At 34.2% G+C, this 27,166-nt stretch overlaps 1 protein-coding gene across 12 annotated transcripts in view; it reads left to right on the forward strand.

The window, feature by feature from the left end:
* The window catches only part of AP4E1 (adaptor related protein complex 4 subunit epsilon 1), a 65,100-nt gene that overhangs the window by 21,000 nt on the left and 16,934 nt on the right, over positions 1-27,166 (forward strand). For 10 of the 12 annotated variants that reach the window (XM_036238808.1, XM_036238809.1, XM_036238806.1 and 7 more), the window contains 11 exons: positions 2,466-2,588; positions 2,691-2,800; positions 5,526-5,665; positions 6,676-6,788; positions 6,893-7,011; positions 10,928-11,230; positions 13,058-13,172; positions 16,262-16,385; positions 20,287-20,545; positions 24,819-25,373; positions 26,575-26,765. In XM_036238808.1, coding sequence (XP_036094701.1) covers positions 2,466-2,588; positions 2,691-2,800; positions 5,526-5,665; positions 6,676-6,788; positions 6,893-7,011; positions 10,928-11,230; positions 13,058-13,172; positions 16,262-16,385; positions 20,287-20,545; positions 24,819-25,373; positions 26,575-26,765 — 2,152 coding nt within the window. Of the gene's footprint in view, positions 1-2,465; positions 2,589-2,690; positions 2,801-5,525; positions 5,666-6,675; positions 6,789-6,892; positions 7,012-10,927; positions 11,231-13,057; positions 13,173-16,261; positions 16,386-20,286; positions 20,546-24,818; positions 25,374-25,821; positions 26,092-26,574; positions 26,766-27,166 lie in introns of those variants that run through there. The other 2 variants (XM_016128688.2, XM_036238814.1) reach the window with 2 other exon arrangements.

Consider the following 27,166-nt stretch of genomic DNA (forward strand, 5'->3'; position numbering starts at 1 on the left):
GGCCACTCTCTCAGTGTCAGTGGAGGCCACATAGGGAGCAGTAATAAGGTACCCATTCCTTGCACTGACAGTGTGGTATTAGCAAATACTTGAATCCCCTACCCAGAAGGAACCAGATCCCCTCCTCTCAAAGTGTCAAAGGAGACAGGGTGGAGAACCTGGACTTCCACCCCCATTGAGTGCTAACCACATCTCCCTGCCAGAATGAAAATAAAGTCTAATCTGAAGGATAATATATCAGTAGAACTTCAACTTTTGTGCATATTTTAACCCAAAATATCTGTGATAAAACCACAGTGTCACAGATGTTAGAATGGCATTAAATTTTTAATTTGGTAATTTTTACTTGGTGGTATTTTGGTTAGGACCTGGGTTGCTCCAGAATCGTAAATCTCCATGTTGTGTTTGTATGTTTAGAAATCCTCAGAAGCACTTTTCTTTTAACCATTGTGTAGAGGAGAAAGCAGAGTGGCTGCTTTTTCATTTATGGACTTATACTCAATTTTTTTTTTGTAGCATTGGAGAATAAAGGGATGTAGCTCTAGGTGGGAAAATAATTTAAAAACCGATTACATTTGTTTTCAGCTCATTTATAATTAAGTCGACTGGTAAGTGCCATATTTGAACTATACTAGCTTTCTAGAAATTTTAGGAGCATCTGTATATAAAAGTTTAGATTTTAGGTGGGTAATGAGAATCTTTTTTAGTAAAAAAATTTGAAGTAGGAAAATTCTGAAATGGCAGGACTCCATAAGGAAAGCATATCAATTATGATAGAAAATGGAGCATAATCATTTTAAATCTTGCTTAGGACTGTCACGTTAGTTCAGGGTTTGGCAGACTTTTTGTGAGGAGGCTGGATCATAAATATTTTAGGCCTTGTAAGTCATATAGGTTTCTGTAACATCCTTTTTTGTTTGTTTGTTTTACAGCTTTTAAAAAATGTAACTGTAACCTGAAGCTAATATAATGTTACACATAAATTATAATTAAAAAATGTGAAAACCAGTCTTGGTTTACAGGCTTGCAAAAGTAGGCTGAGGGCTAGATTTACTCATGGTTTGCCCACTCCTGTCTTAGTTGATTAGTTAATTGACAAATATTCTCTTTGTTTAGTTCATAAAGTTGTAAAGTCAACTTTTTTCATAGCACAGAGTAATGACATTTTACAGTGCAACATCTGAATATACAGAGTATCTTTTTAGGTTTAATTAACTTTGTAGGTTTTCCTTTAATTAAAGTCAGTTCCCTTCTTAATGAGAAATTTATATTTCTAATTTATTTTCTCTTTCCTATAGAAAGTATTTATATAAAGCTTTTTACACAAAATTTATGTGTGCCTCAATTGATAGGCAACTTAGCAGTGTAAAACAGTTGAATATTCAGGATCTATCTTGCACACAAAAAAGCGTCTGTTATGTTTTTTAGCTTTCGGAAATAGAGACGAAATGTTTCTATCAAGGACACTTGATATGCTTCAACTTGTAGTAGAACTGTTTTTAAGTCTCCTGATTCTGTGTCTCACTTCCTCATACTATGATTCCATAGGGCATGCTGGACTTCATGGTGCCTCAATGATTCTTCTTTTCCATGGCAAAGCTCCAGTTCCTTGACACATGTCCTTTAAAAGAGTTTGAAAAAAATTTCAGTGTCTACTTTGATCTATCATAGTTATCAGATCTTTGACTATATGAAAAAATCAAATTTGAACACTATCAAGATGTTTAAGAGATTGTTCTATATTCTTTGAGGTTAATATGAAAGAAGTGATTTGAGGATTTTTGAGCAGTGGCCTTACTTTGAAATAAATGATTTTTTAAGTATGCAGAACATTTTTATTAATATGTACCTTGTCTCAGGTTCACAGTATTTTTAGAACTGCATGAAATACGCTCAATAGAAATTTCCAAAAAACAAAAATGTCCTCCATTCAAGTTGAATTCTAAATCCACACTCCCAAATGATTATATCGATATAACTACATTGAAATACAGTTTCTGTAAGTGGTAGTAACTATCAGAAAATGAATTATTTTGAAGCACTTGAGGAGTGTTAGAAATATCTATCTATATAGGAACAATAAGTATATTACTTATGTGTCTATTAGAATGTGAGCTCCTTGAAGGCAATGATTTTTGTCTGTTTTGTTCACTGCTGTATCCATACTATTAGAACAATGCCTGGCATGTAAGAGGTATTCAATAAATTCTTGTTGCATGAATGAATTGTCATTGTTATCTATTAATATATATAATTCTCTTTAAATTGTACTGTGGTAACGTAATCCTAATAATTGTATAAGCCTGAGAACAGTAAAGTTCATATCATTGAAAATTTTCCATAAAAAGATTTTTGACTAAAATTGACCTTTCAATTAGTTTATTTTGTTATGAGTCTCTACACAGATGTGTTATTTTATTATGCCTTAACATGATCCCTGACATTTTTATATTTTCTTTGTCTAGCTATTTTGTTTGAATGTGTGCATACAGTCTATTCTATTTATCCTAAATCAGAATTACTTGAGAAGGCTGCCAAGTGCATTGGGAAATTTGTTCTATCACCTAAAATAAATCTCAAGTATTTAGGTAAGATGATTGGTTCTTTTCACTGAAATTACAAAGAAAGCTTTTGAAATTTGCTGGATATTTGCTTCAAGTCACTTCGTATAATGTAATCTTTGTTTCTAGGACTGAAGGCTCTTACCTATGTTATCCAACAGGATCCTACGCTGGCTCTTCAACACCAGATGACAATAATTGAATGCTTAGACCATCCTGATCCCATTATTAAGAGAGAGGTAAACTGGTATTTTGAATTGTGTATGTGAAATGTTCTAATTTTTAAACATTTTATTGTTGTTAGAGAGATTAAAGTGTTAGAGTGTAGGTGCGTGGGCATGCATATACACATTTTTTTTTTTAACTTTTGAGAGCATTTTATTCTTTCTACTAAAGTTTAAGGAGCTTTTCCAAAAAGTACTTGTGTCAGTATCCACACGAATGGTTTTAAATTATGAGTTGGAAGAGTTAGGTCCAATTACCTGTATGGATTCATTAATACTTTTTTGGTCCAAGGATTGTGTCAATAGGAGACCTGAATTTTATTGCTGGTTCCTCCTATTAGTACCATTTTAAGATGTAATATATGATGATTAGTATTTTTTCATTATTCTCTTTAACATCTGTAAAATGGGCTAATGCATTCCCTATCACATATATAGAAATGTTGAAAGAATTAATTAAAATGTCTCTAAAATGATTTGAACTTAGAAGGAGAGATGTGTAATTTACTAAATTTTTTTGACTTTTTCCTTTTGTAAAATTGCTTTAGTATCTACTTGGGTGTCTGTTTTTATAAATATTTCTGTTAATTCTCACAAAGAAATCACTCTAGACCTTCATTTAAAATGGTATATAGGACCTAGTTAAGAGAGTAGATAGCTTTATTTCTGATTTTATAAGTAATAAAGGTAAAAAGAACCTACTAAAGATTTAAAGTATTTAAAAGTAATGAGTTAAAATAGTTATTGAGAGAACACTGTATTGCGTTACACAATTATAATTTTTAAAAGGTCAGATAATAAAATTTGAATTTTAAAAGGTACTATTTTTGAAATAAAAGTTTTGACAAATTGCCATCTCTGTGTGTGTGTGCGCGCATGCACTCACACATACTTTTCTGCAAAATGTTATCCTTCTTGAATGAATCTGGGAAGTTTATAGATGTACTAATTTCTGTTTGTAGGCATCATAGAAAAATGAGAAGGTGCCAAGGGACAATAAATAACAAATGATTACATGGCTCTTCTACTTCGAACAGATGTAGAGCATGAATTTTCTTTGTGTGGTTGAATACTTAATTGAACAGGGTGGACTTAGGTACAGTTTTCTTATTGTTATATTGAATTATTGGGCTGTCTTTAAAAATGAGAGTCAAAGGGAAAATAAGTGACTGTTAAAATGATCATCTCTGATATGTTTGGTTTATTACCTGCAGTGAGAAAACTAGTTTGAATCTTTAGAGAAGGAACTGAGTATAGTGGTGCCCCAAGAAGGTATCACAGTACTGTCTCCTCAATGCTACAATCACTTCTAACCTCTATCAGTAATTATGTGACCAGAACTTTGGTCCTTGGTATATGGATAGAACTGTTGCTTGGGGCTGGGGTTTTCTTTTACCTGGTTTTATTACTTTTCTTTCATATGGGGCAAAGAAAAACAAGAAAGAGCTAACAGAAAGACCTTGGCCTATTCAGGTTCTAATACCATACCCCATTCAGGCTCAGAAATGGTAAATTTCACAGTCTTAGAGTAGGAAATAAACTTGTAAATTATCTAAAAATATATAGTTTAAAGTCTACAAGGAGCATCTCTGAAGCAGCTTCTTAAATTGAAAGCTATTGAATGGGGAACCTGTGTATTTATAGTTTTTAAATAGAGTTAAGGATTAACTGAAACAGTTTTTCTTTCTTTAATCTTTCCAAATCTGTTACTCTTTGTACACCAAGTCCTGGCTGAAAGGATTGAAAAATTAGAAAAAGCCGTATAGATATTTTGAATAAGTTTGACAAGTAGGATATGTAGAAATTCTCTTGCTGTTAATACTGTTGATCCTAAATGATACTTTCTCAGCATTGCCCTTGGCCTTGTGTTGATTTCTAGGAGCTATGGTATTTTTAGAATTTAATATAGGGCCTTAAAAAGCCAGCCAAATGGGAGCTTACTGTGGTACTTGTTTTTACATGAGGCAGTAAGAGGTATATTCCTCAGCACTGACAAATAGCTGTACAACAGTTCTTCCTTGATACCTGAGGTTTTGAATGTAGGGATTGCTAGGCTTTGAAGCACTTGAGCCACCAACCTTTGTCCATCCATTATAGGCTCTTTGCCCTTGGTTGGCCAACTGACTCGTGCTGTTTTCTGTTGTTTAGGTAGTGTGGAAAATGTAGTTTGCAAGACTGGATTTTTATATGCATATGTGTGTGTGTACACACACACATATAGGCAGGCGTAAGTAATGTAGGTTTAAGAAGATGATATATTTTTAGAAAATAGATTATAAAAGTTTTAGCTTTTTAATTTTTACACAACCTGTCTTGGGGAAATGTCAGATCGTAATTATCTCTATCAATAGAAAGCTTTTAGGCTTTGGAATTGATCATAATTCATTTTTTTAACAATAGTTTTACTTTTCTTAAGTTCTATTTCTTTACTTCTTATTTTGTATCTAAATATCTTTAATAATCAATTAGTTTTATAAATTTTGAATAATTTCTAGTTTTAATTTTTTTTGGTTTCAGTCAGCATTTCCCATCTTTAGTCAGAGGAAGTTTAATCTCTATTTCTTTATTTCTAAAAAAGTTACCTTTATTAAGTTCTGTGCATTTCTTGAACATCTGTTAATTGACCTGCCAATAGATTTATGTAAAAGTGGAAAAATCAACCATGTTATAAACATGTTACTGTATTTTTTGGTGTTATCATGCATAGTTTTATAATACTGTTTTTATTTCTCTTAAACAGACTCTGGAACTTCTTTACAGAATTACTAATGCACAGAACGTAACAGTGATTGTCCAGAAAATGCTTGAATATTTACATCAGAGCAAAGAAGAGTATATTATCATCAATTTGGTTGGCAAAATTGCTGAGCTGGCAGAGAAATATCCTTTGTTTGTACCATGAGTCATAAAATATCTTTAGTTAAACACAGTGATTTTAAAATGATTGGTATAGACGTGTTCACTTGCAAATTGAATTCAGGGACCCAGCAATAACTTCCATTCCTGATATTCAAGCCTCTCATCAAGAACAGAAATTCCTTTAGACTTCTTAGGGCTTGGCTTTTTTCCTGGTTCTTTTCATACAGTTGGTCAGCATTATAGGGAAGAAGACAGAGGAACCTCTGGCTTATTTCTTTCAGTCCCTCCCTGTTTTCGACTTTACTTCCTACTCAGCTTCTTTTCTTAGTAAAAGTTCTTGTGGGTGGGGGAATCAGGATACTAAAATTTATCCTTTATACTATTGTTTATATTAAAATTGTCATGGTGGAATAGTTACTAAGTCCATTCACATGTTAACTTTTTTTCACATCAGTTTTTTAAAAGAGGAACTTTTACAGGTCACAAGGATAGTCCATTCTTTTTAAGATGTGTTTTGTTAAAGCTAAGAATGAATGGATGAATAATGTTAATCAGGTTATTTTGGAAATTGCTGAAGTCCTAGTCATTGCTGTAGCTCTGGCCAGCAGAATGATAGAATTTTAAAACTGAAGAGGAACAGATTAGAAAAGAGGGTAAACAACTTGTTCAAGTAGACACATCACAACATTTAGCCTCTCCAAAGTATATATCGTGTTTCATTATTTGTCCATAATTTGCTGGAACATTCAGTTATTTCACATTTATTTATTGGATGCCTGTCATGTGGAAGGTAGGGTGCTAGATAAAGCAACATGAAGTTTTTTTTGTTTTTTTTTTTAAGTTTATTAAAGTTAACTGAGCACGTATTTTACATAAAACTGGATGGAGTACAGAACAATTTGTTGGCAGAGGTTAAAGGTAAAAATGCCAAACTGGGATGAATTTGGGTTATTTTTAAAAGGCTGATGCAGAAAGGATAATTTTAGTAAGTGGCATTTGGAAGTGTACTTGTTCTTAACACTTGTGGACACATATGCTCCCGATAATGCGTGGTTTATTCAGACAATGAATGCTGTGTTTTCAGTAGGAGGAGATGTAATGCATCCTGATATTCCCAATAACTTCCTGAGACTGCTAGCAGAAGGTTGTTGCATTCTATAAAATAAAGATTTTAAAATTAAATGTTTTTATTACAGAGTCCTTAGAGAATTTAGTGGAAATTAAAATGATATATCGATTTCTTTGTAGGTTTTGATGATGAAACAGAAGATCAACAATTAAGACTTTATGCAGTTCAGTCTTACCTCACGTTACTAGATGTGGAAAATGTGTTCTATCCACAGAGATTTCTTCAAGTTATGAGTTGGGTGAGCAAAGTGCATTAAATCATAAATGTTTATAACATTATTTTTTAAAAAACCAAATACTAACAATATATTTCCTTCAGTTCTACTTAGTTAACTCTTTCAGCTCTCAGTTCCCCCCGCCCTGCCCCCCCAGTGGCTGCCTTCTATTCCTTTACTATTTACTTGTCTGTTAATTCTTCCTGCCATCTCACTTGTCTATTCTTTTAAATATGGGTATTTGTTTAGATCTCCGTTTGTGTCTACAATACATTTATTGTGTTTTCTATATAAATCTATATTTGAATGTGTGAATACTCAACATATCTGTGATATAGTTAGTAGTTTCCTATATTTGTGATATAGTTAGGGTTTCTCAAGGTTGCAGTCAAGGTGTCGGCTGGGGCTGCTGTTTCATCTGAAGCTTAACTGGCGAATGATCTACTTCCAAGTTCAGAAATCAGTTTCTTAAGCTATGAAACAGAATTTGAGGTTAAACTGTCAATTGTAGGCTGCCCTTAGCTCCTAGAATAGCTCTTAGTTTCTTGCCTTCTGGGCCTCTCAACATGGCTGATTGCTTCATCAAAGCCAGCAAAGGAGATCATCTTTTTATAAGACAGAGGACACAATTGTATGTAATTTAATCATATGTAATCACATACCTCCTGTCATCTTTGTGTATTCTTATACATATGGATGAGTGTTTCTTTATGGGGGAGATTTGGAGAAGTGCAACTGCTGGGTCATAGAATATACTCATTTGAATGTTTTATCGTTTTGCCAAATGTTCGTGGGTTAACTTAAATTTCACCAGGACTTTTATTTAAGAATTTTAATTTTCTCATCTATAGGAAAGTTGAAAGATTAGTATAATAAATACCCTTTTGCTTTTCATCTAGAGTCCCAGGTAATACTTTTAACCACCTTTGCTTTACTGTATCCAACATCTATATCTAAGTCTACTTATATACAGTTTGTTCTGCTGAACCATTAAAATTGAGTTGTAGACATTATGACACTTTACCCCTAAAAAATTCAGTGTGAATCTCATAATAATGACGTTGTTCTAGGTAATGATAAAGCTATCATTACACCTAAGAAATATGACATTAATTCATTAATATTATGTAACATATAATTTATATTCAGATTTATCCAGTTGTCCTAAAAACGTCCCTTATGTCTGCCTTTGCACTCCCTCCAGTTGCAGATCCAGTCAGGGGTAACAAATAGCACGGTCCTTGTTTTTTTTTATTTTACAATGATCTTTAGTTTCTTTTTGTTTTCATGATATTGATTTTTTGGATGACCTGTTGACTTGCAGATTATTCAGCATTCTGAATTTGATTATTTCAAGTTCAGTTAAATATTTTTAGCAGGAGTACTGCATTGGCAATATTATGTACTTCCCACCGCATCATATCAGGATGCATATAATATCAGTTCTTCCAGGTATTGGTGATTGTAAATTTCTTTGTTTGGTTACTATAGTGACCTTTAGATCTCTCCATTATAAAGGCACCCTTTCTTCTGAGTAATTTATAACTAATATTTGAGGTGATTTTATGAGGCTGTGTGAACACCTTTTCCTCAACTCTCTTTTACCAGTGATTTTAGCATCGATAATACTTGCCTAAATTGGTTATTGTATTCGGTGGTCTTTTGTTTGTTTCTTCCATGAACGGGACATGTCACTCCACATACTTAGAGCATTTTTATTTCTTTCTACAGCTTATAGATCCTATATGTGTTTTGTTAGATTTATACTTAAGTATTTCATTTTCTTTAGAGCAGTAGTAAATGTATTTTTAATTTTGGTTTATATATGTTTGTTGCTAATACGATATACAAATATAATAGATTTTTGTATTTTTATCTTGTACCCTGCAATCTTGCTGAACTCACTTATTAATCTAGGATATTTTTTGTAGATTTCTTGAAACCTTGTTAAGAATTTTTGCATCTCTGTTCATGAGGGATATTGGTCTGTAGTTTTCATTTTTTTCTACTCTATCTATTTGGTTTTGGTATTAAGATTGGCTTCATAAGATGAGTTGAGAGTGTTCTTTCCTCTTCTGTTTTCTAGAAAGATTATTTAGAAGAGTGTTAAGTGTTTGGAAAATTTGCTATTATCTTTCGTGTTACTAATTTCTAGTTTAATTTTCTGTATTGATTTGAGAAAATACTCTGTGATTTCAGTTCCTCTTAAATTTGTTGAGGTTTGTTTTATGGCCTATGATATGGTCTATGTGGTTATATGTTTTGTGGATGCTTGAAAAGAATGGATATTCTGCTGTTACTGGGCAGTGTGTTCTATAAATGTTGATATAATTCTTTTGGAAATGGTGGTGAGATTAACCACGTGGCCTTCACTGACACCATGAAGGGGTGGCCTTGTTATTGCTGAAAGTGATGAAAGTCCTTACTCCCCTCTATGATTCCCCTGATACCACCTCAGCAGAAAGTGGGTAGGGTACCTCTTTATACCTGGGTGGAAGTGAGGTGCAGGCTTCCTGTTTGGTCTTCATGGGCACTGCAGAGGAGTGGGCCTCTGTAGCTTGGTGGGGATGAAAGTCCTGCCCTTCACCTCCTCCACCCGACCTTCTCTGTTACCACCCTTCAGGAGGAATTTTGGTGCTTCTTACAGCCTGGTAGGGGCAGAAGTCTTGGCTGTCCACTCAGCCTTTGCTAGAATGGGTGGGTCTGCAGTTTTTCTATGTGGTACTTGCTTGGAGTAGAAGGGTTATTGTCTAAAAGTTTTCTGTTTTCCTGGCTCTTTGGCTAGAGAGTGGACTTCTCTTGGGACTTTTTTTTTATCTGATTCCATGGATTTTTCCAGATGATTGGCTCTCCAGTACCCAGTCTAGGGTACATGAGGCAACAGTAACCCGCTGTATCATTCCTTAGGTCCCAAGGTCCTTAGTGATATGCCTTCTTTTCTTTAACTTTCAGAGTCTTTTGATGTATGTTTTATATATAACATCAAGGGTTTTTACGTGTACTTAGTGGGAAGAATAGGGGAAAAAATGCTTCTACTCCATCTTCCTAGAAACATAAAATCTATTGATTATTGAACTGGGATTTAGGCTACCTGCTCTTCTAGAGCTGTCTTCCATTTTTTATTAAACCACTCAAAAAATTATCTCACTGTTTAAAGATAGAACATATTTAATCCTATTTCTTTTTCCTCTTCTTGTTACTAGCTATAAATCTCCCCTTGACTGTCACCTCACCTCCCTCTTCTTTTTCTTGATAGTGACAGTAGTACACCAAAGACATAAAAATGCTTTACAAATACCACTTAGGAAAGATCTCACCTCTATGAATGATCTGTTTATTACTGATTCTTAGATCCATAGGATTATATATCAACTAAATAAGTTAGATGCAAGAAAAAGGATGTAACATAGGTTGGTATTCCTCAGAGTTCACTGGATCATCTCCCTCAGAATCATCTGATGCTTGTTCAAAATTTATATTGTAGATTATTCCACAGATATACTAAATCAGAATATCTGGGGTTAGAGCCTTGAAATCTGTATTTTAATGAAACACTTCAGGTGACTCTTATACATACTGCATGTGAGAACCACTCATTTAAATGCTTATTGGAAGATAGAAACAGAATGTGAAAGTGCTTGTAAAAACCAACAACCAAACCTATAAGTTCAGAAGAAAGCTAACTTGTAAAGGTATCTGCTTTATACATTTTTAGTGATAAAGATGTGGAAAACTTTTTTGTATTGAGTTCTAATTCTTGGTATAATTTTGAACCTAAAAATGTACGATCGTATTTTTATCTCATAATTTCTTCACCATGAGAATATGTTCAATCTAGATTATATTGACTCCAGCAGTAGACATTTTGTTTAGATTTCTGAGTATGGTTTGCTGTATAAATTGATATTTGTATATAAACATCTCCTTGTTTTACTTATAGGTTTTGGGGGAGTATTCCTACCTCTTAGATAAGGAAACACCAGAAGAAGTTATAACCAAGCTCTACAAGTTACTTTTGAATGACACTATTTCTTCAGAAACAAAAGCCTGGTTAATTGCTGCTGTGACCAAGTTAACCCCCCAAGCACACTCTTCTAGCATTGTTGAGAGTTTAATCCAGGAATTTACTATATCTTTGGATACTTGTATGAGACAGCATGCATTTGAATTAAAACATTTGCATGAGAATGTGGAATTTATGAAGAGCTTGCTTCCAGTTAATAAGAGTTGTGAAGACATGGTGGTAAGACATCTGTGTTCCATCTTTTAAAAACTTTATAGTCTTTAAACAGAATAATCCTTGCATTTGTGATATATCTGGACTATATCAAAATATAGTTTCTATAGCACTGAAGATGAAGATTGGAGTTTTTCTCACTTTAGTATGAGAGAATTTGAGAAGATCCTTTCAGTAATGATCCTAAATAGTCAGGAATAGAAGAATATCTCTTCTGGAGAACTGCAGTAAAGGGATTGATACTCTTTGAAAATCTTTTATATTTAATAATGCAAGAATTTTTATTTTTATCTTTTGAATTTCTCTAATATATCACTTAATTATTACTCTCTTTTCTTTGAGAATGTAGAAAAAATAGTTATTTTGTCCATCTACAGTCTAAATTCTTTATCACTTTGGAACCTGACCCACCCACCTTTCCTTCTCCCACCTACTCTCAGCCATTACCCCCTTTAACTCAAAGCACTCATTCTCTACTCAGCCTCTGAATTTGTGCCAGTCTTTCCCTCAGAGTGATGTAAATCATAAAACTTCCAAAAGGAAACAAAATTTGTTCAAAGTTTTATGTGTTAGATTGTCATATGGTTGAGAAAGAGCAGAGGACGGGCAGTATTCCCACTAATTCTGAATCAGATTTTTATGGCTTGTATTCATTTTAAACCTTTATTTGTCAGTTCTTTCAATAGTTCCTCAAAGGCGGAGGACTTCCTCTAGCATTTGGTAGGCATTCGAAAGACATTCATTGAAATGGTGAATAAATATGCCATGCATAGTATTAAATTCGGAAGTGACCACACTTCCCCTTTTTTCCATAAAAGATAATAATAACATAGCTTCATCTCTTAAGAATCTTATTGAAACCAAACCTTTCCAAATTCAGAATGTGTTATGCCATTTAAATGTTTGAGAATTACTGGCTATTCTAAATTATCTGAACTGCTTGCATACTCTTGGCTAAATCAGGAGAAGCAAATTTCTGGTTTTTGATGTCATCACTGCTATATCCACTTCTGTATATCTCATTTTTCTTTCTTTCCTCTTTTTCCTTTTTCCCTTTCCCCTTACTCTTTATCTCTAATTTCTTTTCACCATTCTCTTGTACATTTCTGTTCTTGCTGAAATGAAGTAATTTTTCATAGATTTGTGAAAAAGCATTTTTGGGTAGAAGGGAAGCAGTTAAACCAAAGGAACCTATGTATATGTTACTTACATGGTAAAAGGGGCTTTGCAGATGTTATGAAGGATTTTGTGATGGGGAGATTATTCTGGATTAATCAAATAGGCATAATATAACCACAGGGTCCTTTTAAAAGTGAGGCATGAGGTCACAGGAGAAGGCAAAATAACAATAGAAGCAGAAATCAGAATAATGTGGTCATTAACCAAGGTGACCCCTAGAAGCTGGAGGAGACAAGGAACTTATTATTCCCCCCTGGAGCCTCCAGAATGAACTAGCCCCCAGCAACAGGAAACTAATACAGATAATAGCTCCTAGTGTATGTGTCTCCTCTAGTAGATTACAAGTCTCATCAGTGCATTAACTATATTTTTGTCTCAATCATAGCATCTAACATGATCCCCTAATACATTGGGTGCTCAAAAATGTATTCTTCAATGCAGTGAAATCAATAATAACTGCAAATGACTTACATTGTTAGATAATTAGCTGTGTGATTTGTTATAGATGTTTCAGAAAGCTAGACAGGTAGCACTTTTGGAATTGAAGTTCCGTTTCACTGAAAAAAATTTTAGCATTTATGGACTGAAAGTACTTATGTGAATGTACAATCTACTGTTTAGGATACATTTTTTACTTCTAAATTTTTAATACAGGTAGATGCCTCCTTATCTTTTCTGGATGGTTATGTGGCTGAAGAACTCAGTCAGGGGGCGGCACCTTACAAACCTCACCACCAAAGGCAGGAAGAAAAACTTTCTCAGGAAAAAGGTAATTTTTCATGAATTTATAAGCTGTATTATAGGGACATCATTTTTTTATGCATGTAAGTAAATAACTGAGGATATTTACTTTTATTATCCTTCTTTAAATCTTCTTGTGACTTGTTTACACTGAGCAGCAATTTGAAAATCCAGAAATAAAAAGCTAGCCTAAAGGTATTCCCAAAGTCACAGGCTTTCATATACATATGAAGTGCCTGAGAGATAACAGCCATCCTGGAATTTTGAAAGACCTTGAAAGTTGAATTATCATGTCAGTCACTATGCTGGATGGCTGACAGATACTAGTGTGAGTATATCTGTAAAAAAAGTTTCAGAAGAAAACTCTGGTCACTATGGACTACTGAGTTTCAGTTGCATTCTGAATAGTTTTATATGTCTTGAGTATGTTAGAATGCTCCCTCCAACAAAATACCTGATCAGTGAAGTTAGGCACAGCTAAGAAAAGAATGAATAACTGTACATTTAAGAAACATAGCTTGTCAGGGAAAGACTTCTGTATATATATGAATAAAGGGAGACCACCGAATATTATATTTATAGGGGTTCAGAATGTTAATACTGAAAAGTTCAATGATGAAAGATCTCTTTTTTCTCTTCATCGTTTAATGACTTGTTGAGTACTTACTATTCTCCAGGCTCTATGCTAGTCACAACTAAAATGGTCGATCCTAAAATGAGACCAAAAAGTCTAAACATTAATAATAGGCTTGATGTTATCTTTTTGTAGAGTATTTGCTCTTTTAAGGTTTTTAACATATTATTTAGTACAGTGATACCTAATAGCCCAGAAAATTCAGTTTTCTTTCAAAGGGTAATCAGTTTAACTCCTCATATGTCGATAGAATACGGGGGGGGGGGGGGGATTAAGTTTTGAATTACAGTTGTTGGACTTGTGACTATCTTGCATTTAGAAGCCTTATGACATCCAGGACATGGAGGGAAAATCTGGAGTTCCAGAGTGACAGATGTGGTCCAATTGCCCTATTTCCTTATTCTAAAATGTCTGGAGGTCACCAGTTGCTATTACTGCAATTCAGGGATGAGATAGGGAAGAGGAGATAGGACAAGGAGCCTAATTCCTGGCACTGCCTGTTTTCTTTCTTAAAATAATTTAAGTGGCTGATGTAAATATAGTAGATAACCCTGGAATTCCCTGAGCTAGTGCATTCCTTTGCCAAGTACATCCTTTTTCCCATAGAATCATCATTATAAATGGGGTTAAGCTCTCAAATTAGGCTCTTCTCTTCTCCTCCCAAATCTATTTTTCACAATTTCTCTGAAGTAAAAATAAAATTTTATGAGCTTATACTGACTGTTATGAAAAAAGAAATCAGTTATGAGACAGGACATAGCAAGTGCTTAATAAATACTTGAGGAATCAGTTATAAAATTATATATCTTAGAATTGGGATGGCTATAAGACAAAATGAAGAGTAGGGGGAAATAGGTATTTTGGACTAAAAAATTGTTAATTCTGGAACTCTTCAAGTATCAGTCAGTTCTGATACTGAGCTTATTTGAGATTTTTATAGATCATTTGCAGAATCACAAAGAGAGATTTTAAAAATGATACAGATTTTTGAGCCCTGTTTCTATACCTTTTCTATCTAACTCTCTGAAAGCTTGAGTGTATGTATAAAAAGGTCTGTGGGTGATTCTACAAAGCCAGCATGATCCTGGTTATCAAATCAGCATTTGGAAACTGTTGAACTAGTTTGAACCCTTCACTTTACAAAGAAATTAAGGTCTAGTTCATATATCTAGTTGACACCTATCCTACATCAGGAACTCAGTTCTCTTGATTACTAATCAGCTCATTTTTTTCTGTTGCACATTGATTCTTCTTCTGTATCATTTATTTAGGTAACAAACAGGCATTTATTTAGTACTCTTTGGATTAGGTGCTGTTTCCTTTGTAGGAGGCAATATAACAATAGTTGAGAGTGCAGCTCTGGAATCAGAGTATCTGATTTCTCATCTGGCTCTATCATTTCCTGTCTTAGTAATCTTGGGTTCAAGTCCGTGACAAACTCTTTGCCACAGTTTCTTCATTTGTAAAATGAAGATAATAATTACGGAAGTTCACATTTATATTTTCTAAGATACTTTTTATGATTTGTATTGTAATCCAGTTTAAAAAGATACATATACCAGTAAGGATTAGGCTCAGCTAAATAGCATATTGGAAAACAAAGTGGCACCTTATCAAGGTAGAAGGTTATTGCTCCTTTATTAAAGAAATTCATAAGTAGGTAACCTGGAATTGATGATTGCTTCATGACTATAAAAGAGGAAGAGAGAGAAAAAAGATGTTTTTTCTTCCAGGAGAATTCCTCCCAGAAGTTGCACACAAAACATGTGCATAATTTCATTAGCTAGAACTCAGTCAAATGGCAAAGGAGTCTGGAAATGTCATCTCTTTTTGAGTGTTTATATATCTAGCTAAAAATTGAGGGTTCTATTACTTCAAAAGAAGAAAATAGATATTGGCATCTGCTCTACCACAATAACAATATGAATTTTCATGGCTCTGATTGAATTCATTTGGGTATATAGACTCGAAGGAATCTGAACCTGAATAAATCTTGTTCTTTGACAGTAAGGGAGATTTCACAGTGAGGGTTCTGTCTGTCCATTTGGTACAGGAAAGTACCTAAGAGCATGTGTTTTTTATATTAGGCAAAAACATGGTCATCTCTTCATAGCTTAAACACTTTTGCATGAGAACACCAACATTTCAATGGACCTGGTTTATCAGTTGTCTTTCCTAACTGAATTCTTTTTTAGCTTCTCAGGGAGGTAAAATTATAAAAAAGAAAAACTATCTTTGGTTAACTAGTGGTATGAAGACTCTACTAGATATTCAATAAATCATAGCTGCTTTATTATTGTTACTATAAATATTTTATTAGAACATTTCCAGAGTCCTCCCCAGTTAACAAAATGTCACTCACTGGATTCTAGTCTTCAATTTATTTTATTTCAGTAGTAAATAATAACTGATAATTTTTCCTTTAAAAAATAATTTTCTCTTTGTCTTTAATACAAACCTCTGTTATTGTTTCAAAATTCTAGTTCTCAATTTTGAACCGTATGGACTCTCCTTTTCTTCATCTGGCTTCACTGGACGACAGTCTCCTGCTGGCATTTCTCTTGGTTCAGATATATCTGGGAATAGTGCAGAGACAGGGCTGAAAGAGTAAGTTCAATTCCTATTGAAATTGAAAACATGGGAGTACTTAAATGTGGAAGGATTCCTAAAAGCTGAATTCTACTTGGGCTCTTGTTTCAGTTGTTTCTATTTATTGCTCACAAAGTGTTGATACTGTTTAGTTGTCCTTATACTTTAAAAAAGCTTGCTTACTTCCAAGACAACATAGGATGTATACAACTTTTAAATATAGTAATGATGTGTGTGTTATTACTACATATTGTATGTATGTGTGTGTATATATATTTTTATATATATGTGTATATATATATATATATATTTTTTTTTTTAAAGAAGTGTATCAGAACTTAGATACCCAGGTGAGTATTCAGCATATTCTTCTACATTTCTTGTAATTTACTTCTTATAACAACCTCATTGGAAGAGTGACAAATATAAACATAAAATAAGATGATTGACTTCTCTTGAGGAAGTTGTATACTTTCCTCAGTATACTTTCAGAACTTCTTTCTAGTCACCTTGAAAATTGGTGATTCATGTGTCTAAATGTCTTACGTGAAGCCAAATCTTCATCCTTTTTAAGTACATTTTGATTTTGGAGATATAAATTACTTTTAGAAATATGATTACATTAATAAAGTGAGAAAATTTATGTGAAGTGCCTTACAACCCAGTATATTACAAGTGATTGATAAATGGTAGCTGCTGTTATTAATAGTTGTCCTTGCCGTCATTGTCATCATTATCCAAAACCTGAGTTTATAAAATAAAGTTAGTGATAAATCTGGATGACTTTGGTCCATACCTTGTTGAGACATAAAGTAATGAAAATGGCTTCCTTGTTTGTGTAGGAGCTTCCTCTAGAAGAGTTTATGTGTTTTGAGTAATGACAGCATTGTTGGAATAAGTGTAATAAAATCTCAAAGGTGACAACTTTGAAAGATAACTTTTGAATTTTGAGTTCTCATGTTTATTAAGGAATCAATCACCTTATTTTATGTTCCTCTTTATATTTGTCAGTCTTCCAGTGATATGGTTATAAATATTTCTCAGAAGAATGATACAGATTATGAGGAATGTAGAATGATATGCTCAATGAAATGGCATAAGTTCAAATTCTCTTTCTTAGCCTTTTTTCTTTCTCTGTTGACACCCCTTTCTTTCTCAGAATTTGATTTTTGTATTCCAAGATAGAGGAGCAGATACAGTTTGTGAGTATGTGATGGTGGAGCGATGGCAATTAAGTGCCTCAAACAGGGAACAAACGGGTGAGGAAAGGAGAGACAGGAACTCTCTCAATCCAAGGAGGAAACTTAGTGCCTTTGACCTATACAACAGACTGCAGCATCTGCTTTTTTGTATTGAACTAGGATCTGGGGAACTTGACAGAGCCTTATAATTCTATACATATACATGTACTACCCTCAGAGAAATGGAATTTGGCAAAGCTGCTAAGGAATTACACATATGCTATGTTATCATAAAATGATAACATGAGGGATGAATTTAAAATTCATTTCCAAAGAGGACCATACAACTTGGATTAGGAACCTGTGTGGTAATTGGCAAGGTGACTTAGCTTTAGAGAGGAGATAGTCGTGCTTTTGTAGTCTCTGGCAAGCTGACAATAAAGTAGTAGCCAGCCCAGTTGAGAATTTTCTTACCTTAAGCCCTGTCATAGGCAGCACCCTACCTCAACTGGCAATTCCTAGAGCTGCATTAAAATATATCCCTAATCTTTCGAAGGTTGCTGAGCCAGAATTTACATCTGTGTTTGAATGGTCTGATTAAAAATAATACAAAGGTATACCATATAACACCACAAATTATATTTTTATTGTCCTGTCAAAGGTGGCTCATGTTTAAAACAATTCTTTTACAATATGTTTAATATCATGTTTTCTGTATAAAATGGCCTTATGCTGCTCTCTTATTTTCCTACTTTTTAGACTGTCTATATATAATGAGTAACAGAAAATTTATGTTGATAATAGGCATGTATGCAGATGAAATAAGCCAGAAAAATCTTTAAAATAACTCAAGGCTCCTTTTAGTCTTATTTTTCCTTCCCTTTCCCATTTTGTCTGATGTTGTGGGTTGGGTTCCCTGAGAAACTCACAGCGTGATAGAATTTAGCATTCAGAATATTAAGGAGTGCCCTTGGAATCAACATTTGTTGAAGGAAGGGGAAAGAAACAGGTTTGGGCAGAGGTAAGAAGTTGAGATGCCATATAGTACCAATGACAGCCTCTGCTGACTCCATAGGGAGCTTGGAAGCTAGAATGGTCCTTCGGAGTTGTCCTGTGTTTGGCCAGAATTGGTGGTCGGACTCTTTATATCCTGTTCATCAGTCAGTGGATGTGGGCTGTGCTAGGACAGGGCATGATTTCCAGTGAGGTTGCCCTCTGCAGCTAAGGCAGTCCCCGAGGGGATTGCACTCCCAAATGAAGGAGCAACAAGTCCTTCACAGAAGGGGGATCTGGATAGAAACACCCCAGTGTCTGCCATACCTGTCATTTTTTGTTAAACTAATATTTGAATCATTTTTAGTAAAACTTGGGGAGTTGCTCTTTTTTTTTTTTTTTTTTTAAATATGTTTTGGTAAATGGGGTAATCTTGCTGTGGACGTTCATGATTCCCTTTGGGTTGCTGCTGTTGAGCATCCTAGAGATGTTGGGGGTCACCTTAGTGGCTCCCAGGACCACTTTTGGATCTGCTCATGTAAGGACAACAGTTTTCTTCTAAGAGGTTGATAGATAATGAACAGTTTTTATTTTTTAAAAAACTTTTTAGAAAACTCTTTTGGCACCTGAAAGAAAGAGAGAAATGAAGACATGTAAAGGAACTTTCAGCAGCAAAATTTATTGAGGAGGAATGGACTAATTCCCTGTAATTCATTTTTTAATAACATTCAGATTTTCTTTTAGCCAATTAGTACTTAATAACATTAGTTCTTCACTCAGTATGAAGTATAGCTGCCTGTTTTTGTTTCTGGCTTAGTCTAACAAATTATAAGGGAATAGTAATCAGTAAAAATATTTCTGAGTCTTTCTTTTAGAGTCATTTTATGATCTGCTTATTTTTTCAGTACAAATTTTAAAAATGCTATTTTGGACCATGACAGGGATGCTTAAATGAGCCAAGTGCCAAAGACACATAGTTCTGATATGAAAACAAAGAGATAATCCTTGGCTGTTTCAGCCTGCACTTATAATTATATTAGCCACTCCAGATTCATTGCTGTAACTTTCAGGACAATAGTAGGTGAGCCCAAATTATGATCACTACTTTAATTCTTCTTCAACCAAGAACTAAAAACCTCGTAACCTTCAAGCTTTTCCCAGAAATATTACTTTTTTCTTTTATAGATCATTTTATTTTTATAAAGGTAGATTATAATTACTGAAACTGTAGCTAGTGTTCATATTAAGAAAACCTTTTGGATTAAAGGCAAGTTTATGTATAAGAGTGGATTTTAGTCTTTTTTTTTTTCCAACAGGATTTTATTTAATGAATTTATGTAGGTTAATTCTTTCATTGAGTGATTATAGTTAAGAAACTTAAAAGGTGTTTCTCTAACTCATCAGAATTAAAGATATATTTGAAAAGTCAGTGGAGGAAAGGAACTGGTTTATAGTACTTCTGTTTTTGGACAACTTAAACAATTAAATGAAAATTAAATTATCTGAAGTTTTAAGCTAAATCTAGAGTTGTGTTATGTTAAATCCTTTGGCTGGAGGGAGGGGGTATGTTGGCTATAACTAAAATAAAATCTAGAGATCTTATATTCTGGCATATAGAATATAATATAATATGAAAGCTGTTTCTAAAAGACCATGGCAATGATGTGTTTTTAAAAAAATGCCTCAAGAAAGTAATTATTTAGCAATTATTTAATTTGACTTGATTTCATTATCAATCTCCAAAGGACAAATAGCTTGAAGCTGGAAGGTATAAAGAAATTGTGGGGGAAAGAGGGCTATCTTCCCAAGAAGGAAAGCAAAACTGGTGATGAAACTGAAGCTCTGCCTGTTTCTCAAGAGAGTACAATGATGGAGAATGTAGATCAAACCACAGCCCAAAAAGATCAATCTCAAGTCCTCACTCAGTCTAAAGAGGAGAAAGAAAAGCAGCTGCTGGCATCATCATTATTTGTTGGGCTAGGATCAGAAAGTACAATCAATTTGGTAAGTAGTCAGTTATATTCCTTGGAGAATTTATATCCCCTGTTTTGTACAAAAAAACTGGCTCTGTAAAAGCTCTTGGTCATCATTATACACATGGTGGGAGATGGCTTCCCCAGCTCCAGAACTGCTAATGACACACTTTTTATATTTCTGAAAGAGAAAATCTAATCGACTCAGCTTGAGTCAGGTATTCTCCTTAGTCCAGTCAACTAGGGCAGGGGCAGGGTCCAAATAAAGTTACAGATATGACCCTGGGTATTTTCACTCCTTTGGATGGAGGACAGTTCTCAATAGGAAGGGAGCTTGACGGAAATACTGTTATGATAATAGTTCAACAATAATGATATGTCTATGAAAAAATTACTTCTTAGAGTGGTCTTTTTAATAGTGAAACATAGGAATCAGTTAAGGTGTCTAACCAGAGAATGGTTACATAAATTATATTAGCTCAGAATATTACTTAGCCATTATGAATGATAAATACAGCATTATAAAATAAAAATACTTTGAACAAGCCTGATCCCGTTTGATCTTGGAAGCAAGCAGGGTCAGGCCTGATTAGTACTTGGATGGGAGACCACCTAGGAAGACCAGGTGCTGTAGGCGTAAAAAATAAAAAATAAGGGATTGTAAGATGACAAGGTCCTTGCAATCCGTGAAGTTAACCAAGGGTTGCCTCACCTAAAAAAATTTAAAAACTAAAATAAAACAACAATACAATATTAAAAACAGAATGTAAAATTTTATTTATACCTTGCTTGTAACTTAAGAAGATAAAAGTGTTTTGAAACTGAAAGGAATTATATAAAAATGAAAACTATATTCAGGCATTACAACTGTGATGATTTCCAAAAGTTTTCATACCGATACATTATTCTCATGGTAAAAGAATGAAAAATTGAAGTGAAGGGCAGGTGCTATTTTTGAGCATCCGAGAATTCCATGTCATTTTACATTTTATGGGCTGATGAATCTTCATAGTGAAAAATTGTGATTAGAGAGCCATTTTCTTCAGTTTTACATCATTCCAGTTTTTTCAGCCTCCTTTTCCCTTGGTGGAATTTTCCCTCCATCCCTGTCAACACTAAGCCAGACTCTAGGCTGCATTCTTTGCCTATGTCTCTCTTTTCCAGAATCCATTTCTGTCAGACTTGATATTCCCTCCTAAAAAAAAACCAAAAAAAAAAAACCCAGATTCAGCCTAAAAGTATCAATAAGTAATGTATCTTAATGCTTTCTTATTCAATATTTGCAGTCCAACAGCAAAGCGACTGATTTTGGGTCTTTGAGTTGTTCCAGCAGGCTGTGGTGAGGGTACCAGTGAATGTTCTGGCTCTGATAGGGCAATCCTCAGTGGTCAAAGTGCACCAAGTGAGATCGTCTAGGTCACAGTGCACCTAGGCTTAGGTAGTTCCCTGAGTTGTGAGCATTATTGCTGATGTAGAAGGATTTCTGCCTTCTCAACAAAGTGCATAGGTATCAGTTAGAGTCTTCCTCAGGAGAACTACTCAGGGTGACAAATTAATTTTCAGACTTTTTTGTGGTAGGCTCGAAATCAGAAATGTAATTAGTGTGTTTTCCTCATTAAGTTACACCAAATCCTTTTTGGGTTACTCCTTATATATTTTTTCACCCTCAGCTATTACTAGAATAGTTTTAAAAAGCAAAAAGGAATGTTTTATGGGACCCTGAATTCTGTGAGGAACTGTGTTGTAACTCGGATGGCATTATGCAGAGAGGAGGGAAGCAAATGATTACATAAAATTAGCATGTATCCTCTCATTCCTCAACCCTAACTTTCCTGTCACTAGAGCAGAGCAGATAGGACTGGCTCTGACTATACATAGATCAAGGCTATATTGATGTATTACACCTTAACTTTTATTTTAGGTCTGTGTTCCATTTTTAGTTGATTTTTTTACATAGTTCACTGTAAGGGTCGAGAGTCAAGGTTTGTTTTTCTTTTTTCCCCCCTTCGCCTTTTATTTCGCCTTTATTTTTAAAAGACATTTTCTCTAGGTAATGAGTTCTAGGTTGACTTTCTTTTATTTAAATATTTTAACAAAGATGTCACTTCAGTGTCTTCTGGCTTGTTTAGCTTCTGATTAACTGCAGATTAGACAGTGCTGAAGAAAAGGTCATTAACTTGAAGACAAAGTAATAAACTATCCAAATGAAAAACAGAGAGAAAGAAAATTCAAAACAAACAAACAAACAAACAAACAAAAAAACAGGAAAAAACTGAGAGTGTCAGTGACCTGAGGAATAATATTGGGCAGTCTAATACATAGTAGTCCCCCCTTATCCACAGGGGGTTACATTCCAAGACCCCTAATATATGCCTGAAACTGTGGATAGTACTGAACCCTGTATGTACTATGTTTTTTCCTATACATAAATACCTATGATAAAGTTTAGTTTATAAATTTGGCACAGTAAGAGAATAACAATAATAACAAGATAAAACAATTATAACAGTATACTATAATAAAAGTTATGTGAATGTGGTCTCTCTTTCTCTGAAAATGCCTTATTGTGCTGTACTCACCTTTCTTCTTGTGATGATGTTAAACGAAAAAATGCCAAATCTATTCCTGGATTTGTGGAAATATCCTTTACTTGCAGTAAGTGGCTTAATGTCACTTGCTTCAGGGGATCCCTTACTGAAGTCTTTGTTTAGGCTCAGTGCTTTCTGGCGCAACATGTTTCCATAAATCAAAATATGTTTTCTGTTCATGTCTTCCACCCCCAATTTAATTCTTTTTCCATCTTAACTAGGCATTTATTATACACTGTAGCTGAAACTTTTGCAGTTTGAGTTGTGACAGCAAAATTAGCACAAATTTCTTTTTCCTTCTTCACAGTTTCATGGATAAAAGATTCATTCTTAGCAACGTCAGCATACAATTTTTGTCTTTCCTTATTAAGTCAAGAACTTTTACCTTTTCACCTAAAGAATGTACTTTATGGCTTCTCTTTGGCATATTCGAATTGCCAGCATTACTGCTCTTGTGCTTCGGGGCCATTGTTAAGTAAAATAAGGGATACTTGAACACAAGCACTGCAGGACAGCCTGACAACTTAGACGGCTACTAAGCAACTAATGGGTGGGTATATACAGCGTGGATATGCTGGACAAAGGGATGATTTGTGCCCCGGGATGGACACACACTACTCCAAACAGTGTGTAATTTAAAACTTATGAATTGTCTATTTATGGAATTTTCTGTTTAATATTTTTGGACGGCAGTTGACTGCGAGTAACTGAAACTGTGGATAATGGAAATCATGGAAAGCAAAACCACAGATAAGGGGGGACTACTGTATGTCCATTTCAAGTCCCATGGCTATTGTAATGGAAGTCTTTCACTTACTCCTCCCTATTGTTTTTGTGTTAATACAATGTTAATTCTTGTTTGAATACTTCTTCTGAATTGGAATGTAGGAGACAAACTCTGCTCTGAGTTAGAAAAGATATTGGGACTTGAGAGGATAGGAGGGTATGAAAAGGAAACTGGAATTCTGGTTACCTAGAATCATGTGAAGAGTGGCTGGCCACATAGTGTTACAACTCCCAGGAGGATGGAAGCATGGACTTGGCCTTAGAGTAGTGCCAGACTGCTGCACTGATTCTAAGTAGAACTTTGTGAGGCAAGGGGTCAGACCATTCCTCAGGAGGTTAGCTCAAGGGTAACAAACTCGACTGAATCAGTCGAGTTTGTAGCAAACATCACTGGTCACTAACAGGATTCTTTCTTGCTGTGTACTCCAGTTAGCTACTACTAGTGATTCTTGAAGTAAAATTAGTTTTTCGTTCATTTATTGACTCATTATAATTATTATAGATTACTGAATCAGTTGAGCCATTCCTGTATTTGAGGATGCCTTAGCTTCTGCAGGACAACTCTAGAAACACAAAAAATGGCTATGTTTTTCATTGTTTTTAATGTGCACAATTCTGTACTCTAGTATTCTGAAATCTAACAAGTTTTTAGAATTGTTCACAATTTACTTTTTAACCTTATTTCTTTTTCTGATTTTATGTGTTTTTAATGAGAAATAAGATTTAGCTAATAGTTCAAAGTAATGTAGCTGTCAGAATTTCAGAGCTTAACATTTTGTTCATCTCTGATTCTTTTTTTAATCTCTGCTTTATAGATAGAACTTCAGCAAGTTAGTAAAATTGCTCATTTGAAATTATAGAAAAATGTTTGAAATTCATGACTAGAAGAATGGTTTCTTTTTATATTATTATGATGTTTCATTTTTGCAGCTGGGAAAAGTGGATACTGTCTCTCACAAGTTCAAAAGGAAATCAAAAGTCAAGGAAACCAAAACTGAAGAACCAACCAGTGCTTATAATACGACCTGCCCTTCCTTTAGTTCTTTGTCAAGTGTGAATTACGAAGATTATTATTTGGATAATTTGCAGGATAGAGGAGACAAAGAATTAAATAAATTTACTCTTAGTTCAGAACTTTTGGATTCTGAATCACTCACAGAACTGCCCTTGGTTGAGAAACTTTCAAACTGCAGGCTATCTAAACCTTCATTGTTTGCGGATAACAACATGGAAGTTTTTCACCCTCCTCAATTCACTGCAGCCTCGGTTGGCAATGAAATCTCTTTAGCTTCCTCTTTGTTAGAAGAAACTGCTGAACACATGCATTCAGACCTTATAGATGTCTGTAATAATGAAAACATGTCAGTGTCTTCTTACAAAATTTGGAAAGATGATTGTTTATTGATGGTCTGGTCAGTTTCTAATAAGAGTAGTTCAGAATTGAAAAGTGCTAACGTAGAAATTGCTCCTGCAGAAAATTTCAAGGTAAGATAATGAATGGTTTATTATTTTTGCCCTAAATGCACAATGCTTACTTAGTGTTTCTGCTGTTGGCTCTTCTGATGGTTTATACATTTCTTCCACATTGTTCTTTCCTCTTTAGCAAAAAAGTAAAAGATGTGACAGATTTTTTATTATTTTGAGTAGGGACGAATTATTTAAAAGGGACAAGGAAACATAATAAAGATTGTATTGGAGAGGGCCATAAATATAAAGTAAGGTTTGATAGAATACAGTAGTTAAGAATATAGGCTCTTGACTCAGAGTGCTTGTCTTTAAATCTTGCTTCTATTGCTTATTAGCTGTGTCATGTGGTCAAATTATATAACCGCCTTGTGCCTTGGTTTCTTCACGTTTAAAGTGAAGATATTAATAGTGTGTGCCTTTGCATTATACTGAGTGCTCAGGTATCAATTCTGTGTTTCTTCCCTAGCTCAAGGAGACTACCATTGTAATTCCTGGAAATATGCTCATTGCTTATTATGTGGATGTCCTTGGTGGAGTTATAATGAGATTTGATCAGTGATCCCTATTCCATAAAACTGACCCAGTTTCTTCTATGAGCTGGAATGTGTTGAATGGGATATTACCTGGGCTTGACCAGGGCAGAAGTTCCTGACTCTAGATGTGCACTAGAATCACCTGTGGAACTAAAAACGAAACAAAACAAAACAAAACAAAACAAAACAAAACAAAACAAAACCCAGTCCAGTTGCCTGAGCTTTACCACCAGAGCTCGAGTAAGGGTGGAGAATGAGAAGGAAAGATAACCTGTGTGTGTGTATATATATCTCTGTGTGTGCGTGTGTGTGTGTGTGTGTGTATGTGTACACACACATATTATACATTTTTTTTTAACTCTCCTAGCTTTAAAATTCTGGTGCTAGCCAGGATTGAGAGCCACAATACTGGAGTTTAATAATATTTTTTGCTCTTAAATTACATAGAGATTTTCATTGTAATGCCATTTGTTACATAATTTTGACCTGTGTACTACTGTTTCTTAATTATCTTTGATAGTGAATTTCTCTCAAGTGAAATTATCAGTCATCTTCAGATTGTGATTTGTTATTAACATCTCACAATAGTATACTTTTATACCACTTCAATTAAGTAGAAAATTGATATTCATGTGATAGTCTATGTTGATTCTTTCTTTTAATACTTTTCTTACTTTCATTTACAGATCACTGAGCAACCTGGATGCTGCTTGCCTGTAATAGAAGCAGAGAGCACCAAAAACTTTCAATACAGTGTGCAGATAGAAAAACCGTTTACAGAAGGGAATCTTTCTGGTTTTATAAATTATCAAATGATGGACACTCATGCTGTTCAGCTTGAATTTTCAGTAAACTTATCACTATTAGATTTCATTAGGTAAATGTTTTCTGTAATGTTATTTTAGGTTATTCATTTATTCAGCAAATATTTATTAGTCCTCTTTTCTGGACAGAAGCACTATGCTAGGTTCTAGGGTTTACAGTAATTCAAAACTAGACACAGTCCCTACCGTTAGGAAGTGTCCAGTCTACGGAGGAGACATTGAACCATCATATAAATGCATATATAATTGTGAATTGTGCTATGAAGAGAAAGTATGTAGAACAATGACTGATTATAGTATGGGACCTGATTTAGGTTGGGGCTGGTTAGTGATCTTGAAAACTTCTGAGAGAAACTAATATTAATGTTTAAACTGAAATAACTAAAGATTCTGCATAACTTTTATTAAAACTTTTAAAGTTTCTCTGATTTGTATTTTATTTATTTAGTTAATT

Source organism: Rousettus aegyptiacus, unplaced genomic scaffold (genome assembly GCF_014176215.1).
Source record: "Rousettus aegyptiacus isolate mRouAeg1 unplaced genomic scaffold, mRouAeg1.p scaffold_m13_p_3, whole genome shotgun sequence".
In the NCBI taxonomy this organism is placed as follows: domain Eukaryota; kingdom Metazoa; phylum Chordata; class Mammalia; order Chiroptera; family Pteropodidae; genus Rousettus; species Rousettus aegyptiacus.